At 43.8% G+C, this 22,537-nt stretch overlaps 3 protein-coding genes across 3 annotated transcripts; 1 reads left to right on the forward strand and 2 right to left on the reverse strand.

The window, feature by feature from the left end:
- Positions 1-1,005: 1,005 nt before the first annotated feature.
- LOC6597555 (fizzy-related protein homolog) lies at positions 1,006-16,773 on the reverse strand. Its single transcript, XM_026993101.1, has 5 exons — positions 16,758-16,773; positions 13,407-13,758; positions 10,260-10,512; positions 2,976-3,209; positions 1,006-2,911 (listed from the first exon to the last, which is right to left on the reverse strand). The coding sequence occupies exons 2-5, from the start codon at positions 13,526-13,528 to the stop codon at positions 2,084-2,086; spliced, it is 1,437 nt and encodes a 478-aa protein (XP_026848902.1). The 5' UTR covers positions 13,529-13,758; positions 16,758-16,773; the 3' UTR covers positions 1,006-2,083.
- A 1,657-nt stretch (positions 16,774-18,430) lies between these two features.
- LOC6597556 (V-type proton ATPase subunit d 1) lies at positions 18,431-20,495 on the forward strand. Its single transcript, XM_002022769.2, has 3 exons — positions 18,431-18,720; positions 18,958-19,466; positions 19,535-20,495. Exons 1-3 carry the CDS (start codon positions 18,594-18,596, stop codon positions 19,949-19,951), a joined length of 1,053 nt encoding a protein of 350 aa, XP_002022805.1. The 5' UTR covers positions 18,431-18,593; the 3' UTR covers positions 19,952-20,495.
- Positions 20,496-20,595: 100 nt separating this feature from the next.
- LOC6597557 lies at positions 20,596-21,247 on the reverse strand. Its single transcript, XM_002022770.2, has 2 exons — positions 21,214-21,247; positions 20,596-21,137 (listed from the first exon to the last, which is right to left on the reverse strand). The coding sequence occupies exons 1-2, from the start codon at positions 21,233-21,235 to the stop codon at positions 20,608-20,610; spliced, it is 552 nt and encodes a 183-aa protein (XP_002022806.2). The 5' UTR covers positions 21,236-21,247; the 3' UTR covers positions 20,596-20,607.
- Between the last annotated feature and the right edge of the window lie 1,290 nt (positions 21,248-22,537).

Raw genomic sequence — 22,537 nt, forward strand, 5'->3', positions numbered from 1 at the left:
GAAGGATATGCAAAAATATCCAAATATTCTTTCGCACCCTCATAACGCTACCTCTGTCTCTCTCTCTCTCTGTGGAGTGGTTCTCCTCTTGGATGCCCTTGGGCTACGCCCCTGGACACGCACGCCCGCAGGCACAAGGTGCAAAATCGAAGATGAAGCGCAGCGTCCAAAAGCGGCCCAAACAAAGCCAAAGAATTGCAAAGCCAATCGAAAGCTTCCACTCAACCCGTTGCTTCAGGAAAGCTCAAGACTCAATATGGATTTCACGGTCAATCGAAAGCTTATGATCCAAGCTTTTGTCACATGCGGTTAAAGTCACGGCTAAAACGTAACCGTTTCGATAACCGTTTGGCGCGCAAATAGAGCTTATTTTCATTTTGAATCTCTTGACCACTTGGATATACCTCTAAGAGCTTACAGAATGAAACGCTTCAAAAAGTATACCAAATTGCAGGATTCTGTTTACAGTCTCTACCAGATCCAATATGACACCATTATTTCTTTCGCTTTGTAATTATTCACAAAAAAGGGTGTGTGAGAGAGAGACAGAAAGTGAGTAAGCGGCGTGGCCACGCTGCGTAGCCACTGCAAATTGATTTGTTCCTTCTGGCTATAATAATAATCAGATTTGATCCAGCAATCTGGTAGATATAGTCATTCTGTTCAATTCCCTACAAATTGGCCACTGAATCGGAAGTAAGGCACTCTTGTATCCTTAATTATTTCAAATCCTCAGTGAAATGTTGGAAATGCACCAAAAAAAAACCGCCTCTCATATGTACAGCAATCGATCAGCTAGGATATTATCCCTCCATCGATTAAGAACCACAAAATGTTGGGGGTTTGGGGGGCGCATAATATATAGAAATTGTATGCATTTATTGAGTACACAATAGAGTGTGGTGTGGAGACAGCTGGGAATAAAGAAAATACACGGACTCTAGATCATGGAAAAGTTTCAGTTTATGAACCGTTTCGTGCTGATATTTACAGAAATCAAAGGCCTTTTTTCACATTGGGGCACATTGTAAAATTGTATAAATTTATTTAATATACATAGTGTATAAATGTGTGTGTGTTTTGTTTTGCTGTGAGGGCGTTCTAGAAAAAAGCAAATGCATACGGCGGATAGTATGCTATTGCGGGGGATTATGTCTTAGAGGCTATGCAAAAAAAAATAAAATAATGTATATATATCTACATATATATATGTACATATATAGTTGTATCCAATGTCTTAAGAATAGTGTTTACCCAATTAAGCAAAAAAATAGGAGAGCCAACAAAAATTCTAAAGTTATCGCGTATAGATACAGGTTTGCTTTTTTTTTTTGTTACGAATTACAAACCAAAATTTAGGCTTAGACTTGGTTCGGTTTCAGTTCTGTTGTTGTTTTGCCTTGGGAGTTCTCATCGATTGCCCTCTACTTGTTCTTATAAATGTTGCTAAATGTTAGACCATTTCTATACAGAGACTCTTAAACTAAGGACTATAGACTATAAGCTATTGATTGGTGTTAGTTCTCTTTTATTGTTACTGTTGCTGTTTCCATTGCTGCTTGTTGGATAATTTGGTTTATTGTGGCGGCCAGATAGATGATGAATTGAACAAAAGGACTTTGTTAGCGGATAAGCAAATGAACGATTGAGAGACTGGTCATCTGTCTGGAGATGCACTGACTGTACCACACAAGATGCCATATCTCCTGCTCTCTCTCGTATAACAGATATCCGTAACTAAATGAACACTTTACAATAATGTTAACATAAAATTTTGGTAAATCTCTACTCGATTTCATTGCTTGCTTATCGTCGGCTTGGTTGCTTCCTTGCTTTAGTTGCTGCTTGATTTGATTTATTGATTGATTGATTGGCTGCTAGTTTTGTTGCTTGGTGTGGATTTTGTTGGTTTCGTTTTTGTTTTGGTTGCCTTTGGCGCCTCTCTCAGTCTTCGTGGCAGTGTGCTGGTCCCCCAACATGGCCAACAAGCCCCCACACAACATGTTGGCGAATGGTGTATGTGTCTGTATAAGTGGTGTGTGGTGTGTGGTGTGGTGCGGTGCCGTTTGGTGTCGTGTAGAATCTATCTGATGTTTGCAAACAAGTTAAGGACAGACTTGTTCTCCTTCTGGCTGCGCGCCTTGCTGAACACGTTCCAGAAGCGCAGCGTTTCATCGCCGGCGCCCGTGACAATGGCTTCGCCATCGGGACTGAGCGCCAGATAGAGCACACGGTACGAATGACCAGTCAATTTGGCCACCTGCGTCAGCGATGGGTACTTCCACACCAGTATCTGGTTCTGGGAGTAGCCGTGCGTGGAGACCAGCTCCGAGGAGTGCTTGGACCAGGCCAGATTGCACACCTGCGACCCAGTGTCCACGCACTGCATGGGCTGGCCGGTCAGCGTGTTCCAGAATCGAATGCAACGATCTGCCGTCCCGCCGCCGCTGGCCAGCAGTCCGTGATGGTGCGGCGACCAGGCAATGGCCTTCACAGCGGCCATGTGCTCCGTGTACGATTGCACAGGACTCACCGAGTGCTGGTTCCACACATACAGGCGATTGTCGTTGCCGCCGCTGGCCAGGTACTGGTTATCGGGTGACCACTTGAGGCCGCACACCTCCTGACGGTGGCCGGCCAGGCGGCGTTCGGACTGGAGTTGTGGTGTGCGCGTGTCGCGCTGGATGATCCAACGGTCGCGCGATCCACTTGACAGGATGTCACTGTTCCAGGCCAAAGCGCCCACGCGGGCCGAATGGCCATTGAGTTTGTTGATCTGCTTATTGGCGGCCACGTCCCAAACGGTCACATAGCCATGATGGGTGCCCACGGCGACTGTATTACCCCGCTCGTTCCACGACACCGAGGTCACGGTGTTTGAATCCGGACTGAGATCACACAGGCGTGTCACCTAACGAATGAAAAATAAGAACATTAGTGGGGATTCCTCTTGGAGGTTGGTTTTAAGGACTCACCTGACTGGTGCAGGCACTCCAGAGATAGACACAGCTACCCAGACCCACGGCAAGGACATTCTGCGAGGACCAATCGACCAGATTCAAATAGAAATCATCCTGCAGCTCCGGTGCGTCCAGCACCTTGAATGGAATGCGAGAGATCTTGCGTGTGGCCTTCCGGGGCGAACGCAGTAGCTTCTGGCTCTTGGCGCTCACCGGCGACAACGAGTATGGGCATTCGCCATTGTAATCCTGCAAAACAAGAGAAGAGAAAACCGAAAGAGTGTGAGCAAGATGGCTATTACGGTGTTTTAGTTTCTAAGCGGTGGTCTTTCTTTCATCAGCGAGCTGTCGTTCCAGTTGCAGTCGCCCGATAAATTACCAAAGCAAATTTATACCAATTTCGTATCTATGGGCATTGGAAAAAAGGTAGTCGCTGGTTTTGTTTGCCTCGAGCGTACTTGGGGCGGCAATTAACGCCTCGGTGCTAAAAGCAATGACCGCGACTGTCCCCTTCTCCCCCACACCCAGCACTGCTTCGCAGAGCGGAGCTCCCACAAGCAACGGAAACTATTACTAACTGGCATTTCAATTTACATTTGGCACGCATTCCAATTTCGGGCCCCTTCCCTTCCTTCCACTTGGCTGCCACACTTCGGGGAGCACTCTTTACAATTTAATTTTAATTCATTTATTTTTGTGTGTTTGTATAGAAAATGCGAGCAGAATGTGTGTTAAGCGTATGCGTATGGGTACCCTAGGCCTACCCCTAGGCCCTTTTTCCCCACCTACCCATCCACCTTCCCAATCCAGTAGCAGCAGCAGCAGCAGCAGAAGACGCGCGACCACTTACGCAATGTTCGCATTTAAAATGCGTAAAATGCGTAAACTACGGGGCGGCGGTGGGAAAGACAACACGCAATGTAAGGCAAAATTGTACGTGCCTACGAGTGCAATGCAAAGCAAAAGAAGAAGATGAAAGAAGAGCTTGGCTTAACTGTAAATCGAATGCAATCTCCATGCATGTACTCCTAAAGAAAGAGCGAGAGATGAGTAGTAACAGCCACGGGAGTGGGGGGAGGCGCAAATCAGTGGAAACGGTACTGAGAGTACGAGAGTAAAGAGCGGCTCTGCGGCTCTTGAGTGGAAGTAGGGAGCTAAATGGTACCGTTGGTGCTATGATGAATGAGTGAAAGAGAGAGCACTACGAGCTGCTGGAACGAGGCTTCTTGAGTGGAAGTGGGAGGAAAAGGAGTGTTGTGAGTGGCAGTAGGGAACTAAATGGAACCGTTAGTGCTACGATTAATGAGTGGAAGAGAGAGCACTACGAGCTGCTGGAACGAGGCTTCTTGAGTCGAAGTGGAAGGAAAAGGAATGTTGCGAGTGGCAGTAGGGAACTAAATGGCACCGTTAATGGTTCTTGGCATGCTTTTTGAGTGGAAGTGAGAGAGGTACAATTAGCTCAGTGGCTAGTGAGTTAATATTTAGTGCAACCGCATGGCGTGCGGTCCATGAGTGCTTTCGAGTGAAAGGTAGTCCATTGCAGAGAAGTTATGGAGCACGGAGATCATTATTTCAATGTTTTTTTCTTTTTTTCCCCGCACATTTGCTTCGCTTGGTGTCAAAAACAGATACAACCCACACGCCAGCAGAAAACTAGTTACATTTTGTTCACCTTTTCTATAGAACTCCATATCGCTTACATCATCCACCTTTCCATTCCATTCCTGTCCATTCATCCATCATCGGTATCTGAATTATTTCGAATAGCATTTGTCATTGTGTGTTTGGGTATTTGGTCAGGTTCCACGCGTTTCACGATTCCGTTCTCCGATAAAAAGAGAGCAAACATCCCGACAAACACAAGTATCCCACACTCCACCCCACCCCATTTCATTCTCCATCCAAAAAAAGTCGGGTTTCGCCCCTCCAAAAGATAAGGCAACAAAAAAAGAAGGAAAACACGAGAAAGCTTTGACCTGTTGGGCTGAAGAGGTAACCCCTCCTCATGCCAAATGCCCCATACCATCTAGACAGACGTCATACCAAGACTCTTAATTCGTTTAACAAATTAAAATTTAATTCAATTAACATGCGATAGGGAGAAGGCAGGGGAAAAGAGACCCACAGATGAGACAAACAGACTCTTAATTACATTTTTGTTTTCAGATAGACTTTGTGCGTGTGTGTAGAGACCTTTAATGGTCTCACTTTACACTTAAAAAAACCACAAAAATACACGCCAAAAAAATCCAATAAACATTAATGGAAAGGAATGCTTTTAGACACCCTTTCGAGTCATTAGATGGCTCTTCCAAAAATTTTAGAAAAATAAATCTTAATTGGCGAGACTTCCTCTGAAAGAAATTTCACATGTCAGGGATATATTCCATATCCATATAGCATTATCAAAGATCGTTCCATGATATACTCAACATATTTTCCTTTACCTTAATCCCTTTTATTATCGAAAATATATGTATGTTACCTTATAACCCACAATGCCCATATGTTCCTGAAGGGTATATTTAATGGCTCTCTTTTCGGGCCTTTGTGCTTCCAAACCATTTTTCTGTGGAATGTTACACACCGAAAAGCAGTTAAAATAGCCCCATCGTCCCATAAAGCGTACAAGCAACTGCCATTAAATTTAAATGTTTTTCGATGCCACCGAAAAAAGCGAAGAGACGGGGGGACTGGACTGGACTGGACTGGAGTGGACTGTTGGTAAGCCTATTAGAAATTCAATTGTTAAAACGCGTGAAGCTCAAGTACAGGCGGAGGGGCAGTGGAGAACGGGGCATACACTGGCGATGTTTATCTGTAGTAGTAGCGACCTCTCTGACAAATGGCAAAAGGAAATCCAAAAGCTTGTAACTGATTCAAATCTTTTGCAAAACGCAAACACACAGTTTTGGATGCCCTTTCTACACACACACACACACAAATACCATATGTATCTCATGAAAAGTGAAAGCTTTGCCTTTCCGCTCCTCCCGGAATCAAGCAACAAATCAATCTGTCCCAGAGAGAGAGAGAGGGAGAGAGAGCATGAAGCACTAATCGGCAACAGTCTGTCGATAGTTTTTAAAAATCGATAAACAAGAATATCTACCACTTCGGCCCTTAAAAATCTAATAGAAATTACCCTCTGGCCCTCACGCATTTTGCGTCTCCTTTTTGTAGGCCTTCTTTCGTGTTAGTAATGCTTTTTCGGCAGTTGATTTGTTCTCTCTTTCTCTCTCTCTCTGATAGCTAACAGCGGTGGGTACTGTACTTTACATTGCACTCAAGCACAGGCCTCATTCATTCATTCATTCGAACAAAAAATTCAAATTTTTTAGCTTGCCGGCCGGCATTTCTTTTTTTTGTACCTCTACTCAAACGCTACTGCCTCTTTTTTTTTTTTGTTATACCCCTCTTTTATTTGTATTCTGGTTTTGAGGCACAGAATGTATTTCCTTTTTGTTGATGTTGGGGCCGCTACTTATGGGAAATTTGCATAGAGAATCATTCTTTTATGGATCAGGGTTATGCAGAATACAAAATCTCAAACTTTAAATATTCGATTAAAACGTATCTAGAAGATTCTTTAACCAAAAAGCACCACCCATACCGATTAGCCTACCGATCTGTCAAGGGTATCAAACGTGGCGTTGGAAGAATATCTGACAGCCATCCTCTCTCTCTCTGGGTCTGGGTCTGTGGGCGGCGCTTGGGGCACAGGCTTATAAATTAAACAAATAAACAACCAACCAGCGAAGATCCGAGAACAGTACGAGAAAAGGGGAGACTGGGGAGCTGGTAGAGAAGCCCAAGCTTCTCCGTGAATCCACAGCCAGATAGACAGACAGTGAGGTGGAGGAGACAGTGAGAGAGAGGGAGAGCTATGTTAATGGTAATTTGAACCTGTCGCGAGCTCGGACCAACTTAATCACTGCGAAGGCACCGCCAGAGGTAGAGCCACCATCAGCAGCAGGAGCAAGCACCACCACGAAAATAGTCATCGTTAATGCGATGTTAATGCAAATGTCTGCTGCATAAATTAATAATTATAATAAAAAAAAAGATTCAACAAACAATAAAAACGACCAGATTTTTGTTGGTTGGTTTTTTTTTCTTTTTTTTTTTTTTGGGCCCATGTGGAGAGTGGTTTTTTCTATAATTCTCTTAATGGCTATTCGAAATGGTCGGACACGACACATAAAGAATGGGGGGAATGAACAGGTGCACGAAATAATCGGGCGAGGGGTGTGGTGGTTTGTGATGGTTTTTATTTTTAATTTTTTATTTTAGTACAAGCTAAAAATTCTTGTTGAATCGTGCAGAACCGTGAGTGAAGATTCAAAAGAAATAAGCGAAAGAATTATTAGAGAAGCAGAGACCAGGATGCGTTTGGATTCGGCCACCAAAAACATAAATCCACATTAGAGGTCACGCGCCATGCTGCAGCGCCCCTCGGTCGGGGCATTCATTCAATAGAACATCAAAAAGTGAAAAAAAAAACAAAATTAAATATCACGCGTCTTGCAGCAGGGCTTCTCGGCTTGGCTTCTTTTATCAACGGGATCATACATTATCGGATTGATATCATAATTTAACATGATAGATCATAGGCCATCTATCATCATCTATTAGATGCCTATAATGAATGTATTCCATCCGAGAACACGCCCTCAAAGTGCCCAGAGAATAGCAATATTCAGCATTCTTAATGAATCCCCAAAAGCCCAAAGCAATTGAGGGATTGCCAATCCGCCAGAGGTCCAATCAAAACAATAGCAAATGTCCAAAAAAGTGTTGAGACCATTTATTTTTCGTGGCCAACTACTGTTGTGGGGTACAACGCCTCGGTGGGCGATACGTGTGGCAGAGAAACGATGGTGCTGGCTGGCAGTGTGCCCCAAAGCGACCAAACCGACCAAAGCTACAGACAGACGAACAACCGCCCATTATTTATGACAATAACTTTGCGACCGCACATAATTGAATTACATATTATTTGTTATGACTCTTATGAGAGGAAGGAAGGCACCCGAAGCCCCCGCATGGTCTTGAGCACGGGCTGACTGGGGTGTGGCCCACAAAGATAGATATATAGATATAGTCGCGTTAATTGTGGGGGCGTGATGTAGATGAATGGCCAAAGATTTCAATGGCTGAATGGAGTGAGTGATTGTGGCCCAAAAGCCATCGGAATCATTCGACAGTTGCCAAACATTTGACCAAAAACCAAAGCAACGGAAACCTCTCTATTTGTTAGACCCCCACTCTTCACGCTTCTCCTACTCCTTCTTATATTCCATTTGGCATCCATTGGGGTTAAACGAGTACACAGCCGCCGTCGCCACACAGATCTCCACAGCTATTGACTCAAGTGTCGTTTTAGACCACTGAAGTAGTAGTTGGAGTAGATGCTGGCTGGCATGCCATCGGCATCGGCATCGGCATCGGCATGGTCCGGTTCGATTCGATTCGGTGTGCAGTCCACACTGCTACATGGGGTGTACCCTTCCCTTTTGGCCACCAGATATTATGGAGTGCCAGCGAAGAAGAAACTAGCCGATGGGCACTGCTGCATGACATATTTTTGGACAGCTTTTGTTCCTCATCTGCATTCCAACGAATTCTAGTCTCAGTTTTCTTTAAGAAATCGTGGGCATGGATTCGAAAATATTATCTATAATCATCGATTGGGGGAATAGTCTCCAAGTCCAAGTCTTTCCATATTCCTATCGCTTATGGGAAATTTGTACAGCGCATCAATGTGTCTGATATTTGTCCTCTGAAATCCTTCAAAGGGCAGATTTCTTAGAAATCCTTAGACATCTATCTATGAGCATTATTCGAACTATATTCTGTGGATCTTTAGATCGTGATCTACTCACCCCTCAGGGTCAGGGACAGAGACATAGAGTGAGAGTGAGAGTATTTCAAAGTGTGTTTTCTTATGTGTTCCACGCTTTTGTCTTTCATTTAATTTCTCACTTGTTTGTTTCCCATTCAGCGGGGAATGCTCTTTTTGTTGTGGGCTTTTGGTGGCGGTTGCTTCTGCTGTCATCCGGCAACGTGTCAGCTGTCAAAAATTAGTCAAAGCAAAAGTCGCTGAGAGAGAGAGAGAGAGAGAAGGGAGGCAGGGCAAGACCGAGAGGCAGCCTAAGCAAATGGTCAGCGCAATTGAAGAAACATAAATCTGTTAAGCGGGCAAATATTTCAGGATTTCAGTCAAAATAATTACGAATGATGATGACCCGAATCTACAAGACAAGTGGCAACAGTTTTTTTTTTCGTTTTCGTTTTTGACCCTTGAACACTTGAACAATCAGTCCATAGATGGGAACCAACTGTGAACAATGGAAACGGCTGTGGCAATAGCACACATCAGAAATAGATAGAAAGATAGATAGATAGATAGATCTATCTGTCTGTGTGTCTGTCCGTAAAGATACGAAAGAGAGCAGCAGCATCACGCACATTGAAATCAAAGTGTGTTAACCTCGAGGTTTCAGTTTTGGTTGAACAACTTTTCCCTCGGACTCTGGTCTTGACTTAGGCCTAGGCCTAGGCCAAAAGCAAAACAATTTTCAGCCAAAAACCGGTTACCGGTCTCTGCAGTCCATCTATCCCCATGGATATGGGAATCCGTGATCAATAGAAGCGAAATGAGAGACGGATAGACGAAGACCTGCTGTCCAAGGCTTTTCCAGCAATGCAATAGCAACTTTCCACAAGAAAAGCATTGGCAGAAATTAAGGGAAGATAAGTAGAGGATGATCCAAAGGAATAAGAGCTAAAACACGAGACAGGACTTGAATTCGGGAGGGAATCACATAAGACCTGAAAGGAAAATAGCAAAAGCAGTAGAGAGCGGGATCCCTACGAAAGAGAGCTGACCGAGGGGCACTGCCGCATGACATCTAAACTGTACAGAGAGAAAGCTCTCGCCAGAACTTTCAGACATGATTCTACAGATAGAAAGAAAGACTTGGAGGCAGCGTTGCCGGGCCAAGCTTTGCCTTCGGTTCATTCAACTTTTGCGTCTGGGAAAAATTAGAGCCGACCACCGGGCCACCGGTCAATCCAATTAGCACCGACTGCAAATTCAATTAAATGCATTCTGCGATCGCCACAGATACACAGTGTACACCGCCGCCAATCAAGAGACACGACAGAGCGCTCTCTGCCGAGCTGCTTCACAAAGAGTTCGGGGTTCAAGTTCAGTTCACTGGGTTCACTGGGTGCACTGGGGGACCATGGGAAATGCGGAGAGGGGGAATGGGGGGGGGATATGCGGAGACTCACCTGCTTTGTGGGGGATTGATATTTGAAGAGGCTCCGCTTTGCTGCTGGCGTATAGGCATTCTCGTTGCGCTCCTCACCGGCGGTCTTCACATCATCGATGGCCGTGCCCAGGAGCTCGTTCTTCAAGAGACACGAATAGGCCAGACTATCGCGTGCCGTCTCCCCACAGTCCCGCTGCTTCTTGCTCGTCTGTGGTGAGTTATCATTCGACTTGTTGATCGACGCAAAGTTTGTCTGCCAATTGTTGTTGGCCCTGCAGCACACGAGAGGAAAGAACGAATTAAATTAAAATGTTAATTGGAAAAAGAATTAATTGTATTCGTATGGTGATACGGACGCGGCTCCGGCTATACAGTGGCAAAAGAACAGGGCAACACTAGACAAACATTTCTCTATTTTTAGTATAGCTATATCTTTCGTTCTGCAATGTTCTCTAATCTCCTATAGTTCGAGTGTAGACGTTGAAGCGCTGTACAAATTTCCCATGAACGAATTGTCCATTCATCCATTCGGATGACTGCAGATGATACTCGTATTGATTCGTGGTAGATCACATTCCTTACGATTTTTACGATCAGAGGCCGGCCAGGAGTTGTTAGTTATTTTAAAGACTTTAACGACTGTTTTATCTATCTATCCATTTATCTACATATATATCCATTCATCTATCTATCCCCTTATCTATCCATCCCTTTATCTATCTATCCATCTATCATATCATATAGATCATATCATGCTACGATTGAGAAACAGACTTAGCATCTAGGGTACAGAACCAAAGAAGGATCGAGGAAGAACAGTCTAAGCCTCCAGAGGTGTAGCAGGCAACATCGAGAAGGGGCGAAGATAAACTGTAGATGGCGGGATCGGGAATGGAATATTGTGTATATAAGAAAGGTTTGCTCCGTGCTACCGCATTGTCCGCCACAGCGAAACGGGCACAGGGCACAGCTAGTTCACAATATCATCTATCTATACTATCTAGACCATTTATCTATCATCTATACCAGCATCGAACCAATCCTAGCGCTTTCTAGGCTAGTCCTAAATGAGTCTCCCAACGACATATTTGTGCGATTGTAATTCCCAAAGTGCTGGTCGGTCGGTGGGTATATGGATATGGCATATCAAAGATATTGAGCTGTCTTTTCCCGTGTATGTTTATGGAAGCGTGGAAACCTTCGTTTCAATTTGCTGCGAAATCATTTCGTTCCCCTCCCCAGACAGCAGTAAATAATTTTATGCAAACGCGTTCAAATTCCACCCCACTCTGGCGGCGTATTGTTATTATTTTTTTGCCCCATAAAAACATAAAAAACGTGTGCAACGTGCAAACAAAATTATTGACGGTCAAATTGTGCAAAATTCGCACAAAAAATAGCAACAACAACAACAAATAGCGTTAATAATTTGCCATGAAATTTTGGCCAAGTGTGAGAGAATTCTAACCCATTGTCCCCCAAGTTCCAGACCCAGACCCAGACCCATACCCAGCCCCACCCCACGGATTGGATTGCATTGCACTCTTCGTGTTGAAAAACTGTTTACGAATGCAATAAGCGTCGGTCCCTCCGTTTCTGATTATCTGACAAACGCATTTCAAGTGTTCACTTCCACCTCAAATAAATCAAATTTCATGAACGGATGAGCGGATGGGCAGCAGCAACAGCAGTGCCCCACAGAGGCGGACGGAGGTGAAGGAGGTATGTGCGTCCCGGATGGCAGGGTCGAATGACAATTCAATTAAAACGGAAAAGGTTGTGCGGCGGCAACATTGTAGCGGGATATCCGAAGGCGTCCCTGAAGGAAGGCTCAATCTTTTTGGTGACCGCTTCTCGATATATTTTCAGGCAGGGCAAAGAGAGCTTTTACACAGCGAGAGATTGGTTATCGTTGATTCTGGCAACAAGAGAGAGCTTTTACATAGCGAGAGATTAGCTCTAGATCCTTTTAGCTTCGAGAGAGACTAGCTGTAATACAGCGAGAGACTAGATCTCGACACTATCTGGCAACAAGAGAGAGCTTTTACATAGCGAGAGATTAGCTCTAGATCCTTTTAGCTTCGAGAGAGACTAGCTGTAATACAGCGAGAGACTAGATCTCGACACTATCTGGCAGGAAGAGAGCTTTTACATAGCGAGAGATTGGATATCGATCCATTTAGGAGAAATAGTTATCCATCTTCTACAGAACGAGAAATTATCTCATTTACGGAGAGAGCACCACATTTCGAAAGAGCTAAACTCTGAACCCCTTAATTGTGTAAACGTGCAGGAGGATGCCGAAGAACACAGTATGACCTTCGAGACGGAACAGATGAAACACTAATTATACTTTTCAAGAAAAACAAAACTTCGACAGTCGTTTCCACAAATTAACAAATGAGTTACGACGAAAGCAGCGAACTCTCTTCTCTTCCAGCGAACCCTTTCCCTTTCCCTCTCCCTCTCCATCACTCGTCATATCTTGTTTTTCAACCAAAAAAAAGCCAAAGTTCAAATTTCCTTGTTTTTCCCATGAAGTTGAATATTTTTGTTATTGTTAGAACAATGCTCTCTGCGTTCGTTCTCGCTTCGTTACGCTTTTACTCTGCTCTCTACGCGGAACTCATTAGCAACAGAAAGAGAGACAGAGAGAGCAGGCGAGAGAGCTGCTGTTGTTGTTTCCTTATGGGCGGACAGAGAGTAACCGTTATAGCCCCAACGAGGCGCAGCGAGTCGGGAAATTCACAGGGCCAGCATAGACGGTGGTGCCCCTCACCCACATTCTCTTCCTCCAGCAAAATTTAAATACTCTTTGATGGGGAGGCTGCAACAAGGAGAGGATAAAGATCTTGTTCTCATTATTTTTGCAGATTTCTCCTCAAAAGGAGACTGCCATTCATCGATCGCTAATCAACCACTTTTTTTGTGGGTCGAAACTTCGTTTTGTTCAGCTTGGATCTGGTGAGGGTATCAAACGCTTCGGCGACTGGAAATTTGCTTTATTCTCTCACGTTTTTCTGCATAAAATTTCAAAGCGGAAAAGATGACGTAGCATTACGAATAACGGGCTCAAAGACTGCAAGAGTTCATTGACATTCATTCGACAGAGTTCTCTCTCCGTCTATCTCTCTCGCTCAGTCTACAAATCACTCACTGCACTCACCTGCATGGTATGAAACGATCCAGCGATGTCGGTGTGGTCGACGATTCCAAATTATCAAATAGATTACGTGCCACCGGACTGCAGTGCTTCAGGATGCGCTTCTCATATTCCGGACTAAACATCTTTACGCCTCAGATCTGTAGGCCTCCTCGTGTCGTCTTATGGTTGGGGGGTTTTGCGGTGTGCAAACAAAAAAAAACTTAACGCAAAAAATGTAGCCAGTAAAAATTCTCTAAATTTGTGGATCGGTAAAAAATAAATCGCTTGTTTGATGTGAGGATGATTTCCTTTAGTTTGAGATCCAAGAATTTATCGTACAAAATATATATGTATATTTATATATCGATGGAAGCTGCGAAAGATAGAGGAAAGAAGACGTAGGGGAAGATATAGATAATTAATTTGGATAGTTCTATTGTGGCATTCGAATTTGAATAAAATTGTAATTTATTTTTGTTGGTGTTTGGCTCGACGACAGTTTGGGCCTGTTGTTGGGCCATTAATCAACGTCTGGATTGTCTGGATTCCAGTCGCGATTCTTTTGCCCATGGATAATCCAGGCAAGCAAACCGATTGCCTTTCTATTTTCTTGTTTTTTCACTCACTCACTCACTCACTCACTCACTCACATCACATGGGGGCGTATCAATCACGGACACAGCCCGAACCCAGAACCCCAAAAGAATCTATGAACAGAACAGCACAGAGAACAGAACAGAAAACAGTGGAGTTCTTTTGTTGGCTGTCATGTATTTTTGGATGGATCTTCTCTGTAGTGCGTTATGCATACGAAAGAGAGGTTTTCGACCCTTTTCGGACCGCTAATTAGATCCGCCCCATCATATCACGAAGACAATCCCCCACCCCGTTTTGTGGCAGTGGTCAATGGCACGCGGCCACTGTGGGCTGCATCTACGGTGTGTCGGGTGGACTGTGGATTGTGGACTGGCGTGTCTAGACCTAATTAATTTATGGGCGTTAAGTGTTGCTTGTTTGCGGCATAGGATCCACCGACGGGTGGAGTTTCTGTTCGGGTGAAACTTACTCAGGTTAGACACTTCCGCATTGGGTCTGTCGTTCTCCTTCCTTCTTTCTTTCTAATTTTCTAAGTTGTATTTTTCCTGCTTTCTTTGCTTTTCCTCTGGTTTATGTTCATAGAAAATATATGTACGTGTGTATATAATAAAAATACTATTTGAACGTATGACGTGACTGTTTCGGTTGAGCAACGATCTAAAACTGATTTGAACATCTAGACACAGTCGACTTGAAAGCAGGGTCTAAGGCAGCTATGACTAAGCCGGGGCTTCAATTACAAATAATTCAGTTTTTTTTCGGTTTGAGTTTGGGTTTGAGTTTTCCGTCAAAAAGGGGCAGATAAGGTTATTGATTTGCAGGTACCGCCTATACCACAACCACAACAAGAACCACCAGACACACGGGGCACGGAACCCAAAAAGACGCGACTGATAATGCCGGTGGTAAACATTTGTGACTCAAGCCGCGAAGAGTAGGGAATATTTGTATTTTGAAGCATGCACGAACATGTCGCACACACGGCAGCCCACTGATAAGAAAGTGGGTGCCGCTTTGCTGGAAAAGCGAGCTCAAGCCGGAAAGGCAAGGGGAAGCGTGTGAAAGTTCAAGATTAGAGGCATGTGGAAACCGTTAACCCACTCTTTCGATCAAAGCTGATCGAGTGTCACACGTCATCGAAACAAAATTCACCCACCCGCATCGACTGCCCTTGTCCCGTGGGTTAATCCGCCGCCACGTTGCCACTCCTCTCTCTGGCACGCACTCGGCCTGCACTCTCGTCTATCGCTCTCTTTGAGGCTCTGCTCATTTAGGGTTCAATGCACACACACACACACACATACACATAAATATCCTCTCTCTGGAACTAGACAAATGTTTTCTTTCTCTATCGATCAAGGACAATGAACCTTGGGTCTCTCTTGTAGCCATAATCAGACGATCCGAAAGCAACGGCACTCTGCTCATGCTTGTACTATTTTTAGTCGATGACTTGGAAAAGATTCATCAATAATCGAGTGCTGCTGTGGCGGCTGCTGCTGTTGTTTATGCCACATACATACATACACACATACATGTATGTACATATGCAGAAGGTCAACACACAAGTCGCCAAGAGTGAGGGGGGAGAGAGAGATAATTTTCCAAAATGGAGCTCTGTGGGAGCCAGAAGCCGACTATAAATATCGTACAAAAGACGGTGGGAATGCGGTATACCTCCATCCGTTATGCGGTTGGTTCTTGTTTTTGTTCTTGCTCCACCTTATCAGCAGCAGAGGCATGGCCATGTGCAAAGTGTGATAAGAAAGAGGGCCACAGACAACAGCAGTGCAGTGCAGTGCATGGCAGGGCCGTCATCCCTAACCCAAAGGGAGAGAAAGAGCAGAAAGCACTAAAGCAGTACAACAGGAGCATGTGGCACAGAGAGAACAAGGATTGCTAGACTGCCTTACCACCTAGTAGTATATGGCACTGCAGGAGCCAGAGAGTCCAGATCGTGAGAGAAAGAGGGTGTGTGATGTGATGTATGTGTGTGTGTTGGTGAGAAACAAATAATCGATGGCTTTGCGCCCCCAAAAATGCATGACCAATAGCAAATTATGTCAAGGACATCACATACATACACACACACACAGAGGGAGGGAAGAACACACACTAACTGGGATACACACACAAGGCCCAAATGCAAATGCTTTGGCTAAATGTTTAATTTAATAATTTGCAGCAATTGCTAGGAATACTACTATTTTTTGTTGCTTTTCCTATTGTGCATGTACAAACGCACTCGCACTCACACTCACGCAAGAGAGCGTGGAGGCTACAGACAAACAGATAGATAGAGAGAGAGAGAGAGAGCGAGAGAGAGCGTGGTAACGGCGGCGGCGACAACTGCGACCCGCGACACATGCCTGCCCGCTCGCACACAATGTAGTGGTACAGCTAGGGTAATAGTGCAGGCCATAAAGAGAGGAAAACACAGTTACCCATGTGTCAGACCTAACTGTGAACTGTTTTCGAGTCTCTCTCACACACCAAATGCACTAATCTTCACTTATTTTGGGGCAACTGTTCTTTTGTTGTATCACACACCACAGAAACACACACTATTTTCCAAGAACTTTTCGCGGCAACACACACTAAAAACGGTTAAGTTTGATTTCCATAGGCCGCCCGAGCCAGCTTACTTACTGCTGCACTCAGAACCGAAGGAACGAAGATTTTTTTGCGTTTGTATGGTTTGCCCGGCTATTCTATTCACAATCGCAACAAACCCCCTATTTTGATACAGCGACGACAAGGCACTTCACGACTTACAGATTATTTTGTTAATGCTAGGTGTCTCAGCATCGGCGGCTAGGTGGTGCGCGTCGTTTGCCGCTGGTTACAAAATTATTTCTTTTTTCACGCAAACAAAAACAAGTAGTAGAGGTGTCAAACCATCGATGGCACTCTCGATAGTATCGATGCTTTGCTAGTATCGATCGTTTTGCCTCTATTCATGATACTATCGAGCTCTTATAGGTCGATTCCCCATCTCAACTTTGATTTCGAAAAGTGCGGTGGTGTCAACGGAAAAACTTGAAGATCCCTTTATTTATTCATTAAAAAATATAGCCAGCTCATTACAAACGGTTCTGGTTAAGTGGGTGTTGTTGTAGCTGAAAATGCTAGTGCCATGGTTAAGGCATGTGACATTCTTCAAAAACGACACTCACACCTATGGCCACTGCTTAAATTTAGAGGGGCACGACTGTTTGAGCCAAGAAAATTTGAAGTTCCGGCTGACAAAAGTATGGTATTCCATTCCAGCATGGTAATCTTTTTTAAAAGTGTGCGATATATGAGCCCGATTTGATCGATAGTATCGATGTTTTTAATCATTTATTCAAAACTATCGAGTGACGCCACTATCGTTAGTTTGACAGCTCATACTGTCGAATTCAAGTTCTATTTGACATATTCTTCGATTTTGATCTTCCGTGGAATATTATTAGCTATATAGAACATTTAGCAAAGCCCACATAATTTTATCCGATTAATGAATCGATTTTTTACTTGACTGGCTTAGCTAATACTTGCTTTTATGGGGTTTTGTCTAAAAAAGGTCAACAACAATTTCCACTAAATTCTTCTCTTTACTTGGTAACTACATGTCAATGTAACGACCGGAAGCGACACCTGGAGAGAGATTGTGTACGTTTCAAAAATGTATTCCCGTTTTTTTCCCATAAGTCCCATCGAAGCGCCAGTGTGAAAAACCTTATCCACTTTCTTACATACCTTTTTTTCCGAAATTTTAGAAATATTTTGATTTTGATGGCAAACGATAAGGAATACGATGCTGATGACGAATTATAATTCGGTGTGGCCTGGGACATGGATCTAAATGACATTTCGATACGATTCCAAATATTTTTTTTTATCTGACCTTTTTCGCAATATTACTTTTTTAGAAAGGATCCAATAAAAGCAAGTGTTTAAAATAACCCAGTCGAGGAGAAATTCGATTCATTAATCAGATAAAACTATGTGGGCATTGCTGAGAGATTTAGTTAGTCAGCATTATTCAATGGAATATCGAAATTGAGCAAATTCGTTTTTCGTTTGTTTTGATTGACCTATTTCGCTACTTGTTTTTTGTTTGACTTATTTCGCTAAAACCTTCTTTGCGCGAAATGGAATAAAAGGAAGTAGTTAAAATAAGCCAGTTAAGTAGAAAATTGATTCATCAATCGTATAAAACTATGTGGGCATGGCTAAATGTGCTATATAGCTGAGAATATTCAACGGAATATCAAAAACGAGGAATATGTAAAATATAACTTGAATTCGTCGGTATATTTGCGGTATTTTTTAAAAAGAGACGGTATATTTCGGAGGGTCGGACCGTATATCGAAAAGTCAGGTCACACTGGGCGTTCTGCAACGCGCTAGTGCTGAAAAAAAATCATATGACTTGTCGATCGATTAAAGAGAAAAATAGGTTGAATTTTCATCACAGCTCCGTTGCTTTCTTACACATTTCGCGCAATTCAATCGAGCCAGATTCGCAGCACGCCGCCCGAGTCCAGACTTTCATTCAACTGCCCTATTACTGTTCCGTGTGTCGTGTGCTTTTTTGCTTTGTGTGTTGATTTGTAAGTGACAAAGATGGACAGCTCAGGATTCATGTTCAACATTGACAATGGCTATCTGGAGGGCCTGTGCCGTGGCTTCAAGTGTGGCATCCTGAAGCAGGCGGACTACTTGAATCTGGTGCAGTGCGAGACCTTGGAAGGTGAGTGAGTGGGCTGGTCGCCTCCATCCATACCCATACGCCCGCTTTGTCATGTGACCGTGCGCCCGTGGCTGATATCAGCAGCAGCACTGTATGTATACATATGTATATGCATGAGCATGAATGTGTGTTTGTGTGTGCTGTTACGCTGTGTGTGTAAGCTTGTCTTGTGATGTTTTAACAATTTTACACATTTTCGACGAACTTAAATTGCAATTGCTGCTCGTTCGATTTTAGATCTGAAACTCCATCTGCAAGGCACCGACTACGGCAGCTTCCTGGCCAACGAGCCCTCACCGCTGTCGGTGTCCGTGATCGATGACAAGCTGCGGGAGAAGCTGGTCATTGAGTTCCAGCATATGCGCAACCATGCTGTGGAGCCGCTATCCAACTTCCTGGACTTCATCACCTATGGCTATATGATCGACAACATCATCCTGCTCATTACGGGTACGCTGCACCAGCGTCCCATTTCGGAGCTGATACCCAAGTGCCATCCGCTGGGCAGCTTCGAGCAGATGGAGGCTATCCATGTGGCGTCGACGCCCGCTGAGCTGTACAACGCCGTGCTGGTGGACACGCCGCTGGCCCCGTTCTTTGTCGACTGCATTTCCGAGCAGGATCTCGACGAGATGAACATCGAGATCATCCGCAACACGCTGTACAAAGCCTACCTGGAGGCCTTCTACAACTTCTGCAAGAACATGGGCGGTGCCACAGCCGATGTTATGTGCGAGATCTTGGCGGTAAGTGGGAAGCCAGTTTGCTCCTTTGGTGTCACCTCCATTGCTGGGTTATGTTCGTATGCTTTCAGTTTGAGGCCGATCGCCGTGCCATCATCATCACGATCAACTCATTCGGCACTGAGCTGTCTAAAGACGATCGCGCCAAGCTGTATCCCAACTGCGGCAAGATGTACCCCGATGGACTGGCCGCTCTGGCCCGTGCCGACGACTACGAGCAAGTGAAGACCGTGGCCGAGTACTATGCGGAATACGCCGCTCTCTTCGACGGCTCCGGCAACAATCCCGGCGACAAGACACTCGAAGACAAGTTCTTCGAGCACGAGGTCAAGCTGAACGTGTACGCTTTCTTGCAACAGTTCCACTTCGGTGTCTTCTACGCGTACCTTAAGCTCAAAGAGCAGGAGTGCCGCAACATTGTCTGGATTGCCGAGTGCGTGGCCCAGAAGCATCGCGCCAAAATCGACAACTACATACCAATCTTCTAAGCCAATCAGCCGCTCCGCCGGCATTCAAATAATTATTACTCGTTTTTTTTTTCCTCCTGCCCTTCCAAGATATATTTTTTTGGTTCTCCACCAATTCCTTGTTATCAATTGTTTAATGTATATTATATTGTGTCTTTGTGCATATATGTAGATGTGTGTAGTTTTGTTACGAGTATTACTGTCGCTCCCCCGATAAGTTCTTTTCAAGTTTTTAGTTAAATTCAGCACTTTCTGCTTCCACAAGTATTCCCTCGATCGCTCCAAAGCTGCAGATATCTGTATATCTATATCTCAGTATCTGTATGTATTCAGGAGACATCTGGAGTGTTACCTTCTAGTGTACCTTTCAGGGTTCGTATTTGTGTACATATTTATAATTATCGAATGAACGCAAAATCAATAGCAAGCATTGGGTGAGGAGAGCATCAGCACCATACATACATATGTTATCTACTATATAGAAATGCTTACATATACAAGAAAAAACCTACATATGTGAATGATAAATCAATTATTAAAACATGTTTTCAAACATTCCCTCAAACGGTTCTGTCTATTCCTTGTCCCAACCAGCCATCCCATCGCCCAGAAAAAGAATCAATCTGATATACATATAAATATGATATAATATGAAATATACCATTTTCACTTGTGTTTTAATCGGTAAATGTCTGATTGGCACAGCTTTGGAACATCAGATTTTCTTTGACATAATTCTTAAACGATTTCAACAATTTAGAAGTGGACTTTTTGGCCGACAGAGCCGTGCCCTTTTCAGATTTTGTAGCATTCTGCAGCAATTCTTCCTCCGGCATTTGGGAGGTCAGATTTATGGCACTCGGATTGGAATTCATCAAAGATACCTGATCCTTGGATGCCAAGCCCGGTCGGGGACCAACAGTTTCCAGTGTTTCCAGTGTTTCCAGTGTTTCCAGTGTTTCCAGTGTTCCGTCATCGTTGACCAGCTTGCGCTGGTAAGTTCCGTGGGAAGTACAATGCCAAGTGAATCTAGGTTTCTGATTCTTAGGAGACATATTATTTGAATTTTCAACGACTATGTTGACCAGCTTCTTGCCGGACTCAGACCGTTTATCTGGGGCCGGCCAGATAACGCGAGTCTTGCTCTCGAACACCTTTAGCTCATCGCAACGCCTGCGGCACGTCACCGACTCAAAATCGTCCATCTCTTTTGTCAGAAAACATTCATAGCGGAATTTTCATCAGTTTAATAGTAAGAGGATCTCATTTGATTGCTTACTTACCAGAGATTACTTCTTTATTCATGGCAAATATTTGAAATATTTTTAATAAACTATAAAATATATGTTGCTGTTGTTTCAGACCGACTGGTCAAGGTAATATGAATCTGTGACTGTGTTCGACTTGAAATACTACATAGCTCAGAAAGAACGGCCTACTAGGATTTTTGTGAAGATTTAATTTCTACTTGTAGCCTATGTGGGCTATCGAAAACAATGAAATATCTGTATCATTGAGAAATTGATGAACTCTGCAGGGGTATTATTTTATGTCATGTTTAAAAGTATGTAGCAATGCAATTTGTTCGCATACATACATATATATCAAATATTCAGTGATGATTTTTCAAGGTATATGTACATATGTTAAAACCTGTCCTGTTTTTGTTGGCGTTAGCCGCGTTTGGGAAAATTTTCTGGCATTTTTTCTATATAGTTCAATATGTTAGAGAGTTTTAGAGGAATTTTAAGAGAAATTCTAAGAGAAAACAAAACTATAAAAATAAAAAAAAAAATTCGAAAGAATGAACTTTTGCTTGTTCTAATGGGTTTTCAGATCAAACTCAATGAAATTATATGCGTATCGGTTAAATTAGTTACCTTTCAATAATTTAAAAAAACAATTTGGTGACAAAAGTATTTGGCAATCTTTTTTTAATGACTTTTTTTGACATGGTGGACAAGTGGAAAATTTGAATAAATGGGATTGTTTTCCAATCCCACACCATTTATTTATTCAAGTTACTGCCATGTTTATTAAATACAAGCAGAATACCGAATGATGATCAGTCTCTGTACTAAATCCATTTGAGAAGAAAGAAGATGCTACTCCCAATCTTGCAGATAGCATCAGTCTCAGTTCAATTGGGGAGTTCGATCACGTCTAGCTGTGTTTCGCTGGAGAATCCCAATCACCTCGAAGATCTTCTTTGTCTCGGCGACAGAGTTCCTTGGCCACTTCAAGGTTCACTCGTTCAGAGGGTGCGGTCCTTAGTTTGTCTCCTCTGTGCTGTGTGCGTCATCGTCGGGGGATCTCTAGGCCCAGACAAAGAGATCCCAGACGTAATTCATCACCAGGTGGTGCTTGAGGATGAGGAAGAGGAAGAGAGTTGCAGCACTGGCCAAGTGGCACAAATTACCAGTGGACAAGAGTTCGAAGCGGGGGTTAATTACGAGTGATCGTATGTATGTTGTGAGCCAGACGAACATGTTCGTTGTGCGAGCAGCCGGTGTACGTGCCCACATATCGCTTACGGTACCGTTAGGCCCTGGTCTGGCAGAGAACAGGTGCCAAAGCCAACACGTTCGATGGGAAAAGAAAGCCCCT

Source organism: Drosophila persimilis, unplaced genomic scaffold, assembly GCF_003286085.1.
Source record: "Drosophila persimilis strain 14011-0111.01,24,50 unplaced genomic scaffold, DperRS2 tig00000804-arrow-arrow-pilon, whole genome shotgun sequence".
Taxonomy (NCBI): Eukaryota; Metazoa; Arthropoda; class Insecta; order Diptera; family Drosophilidae; genus Drosophila; species Drosophila persimilis.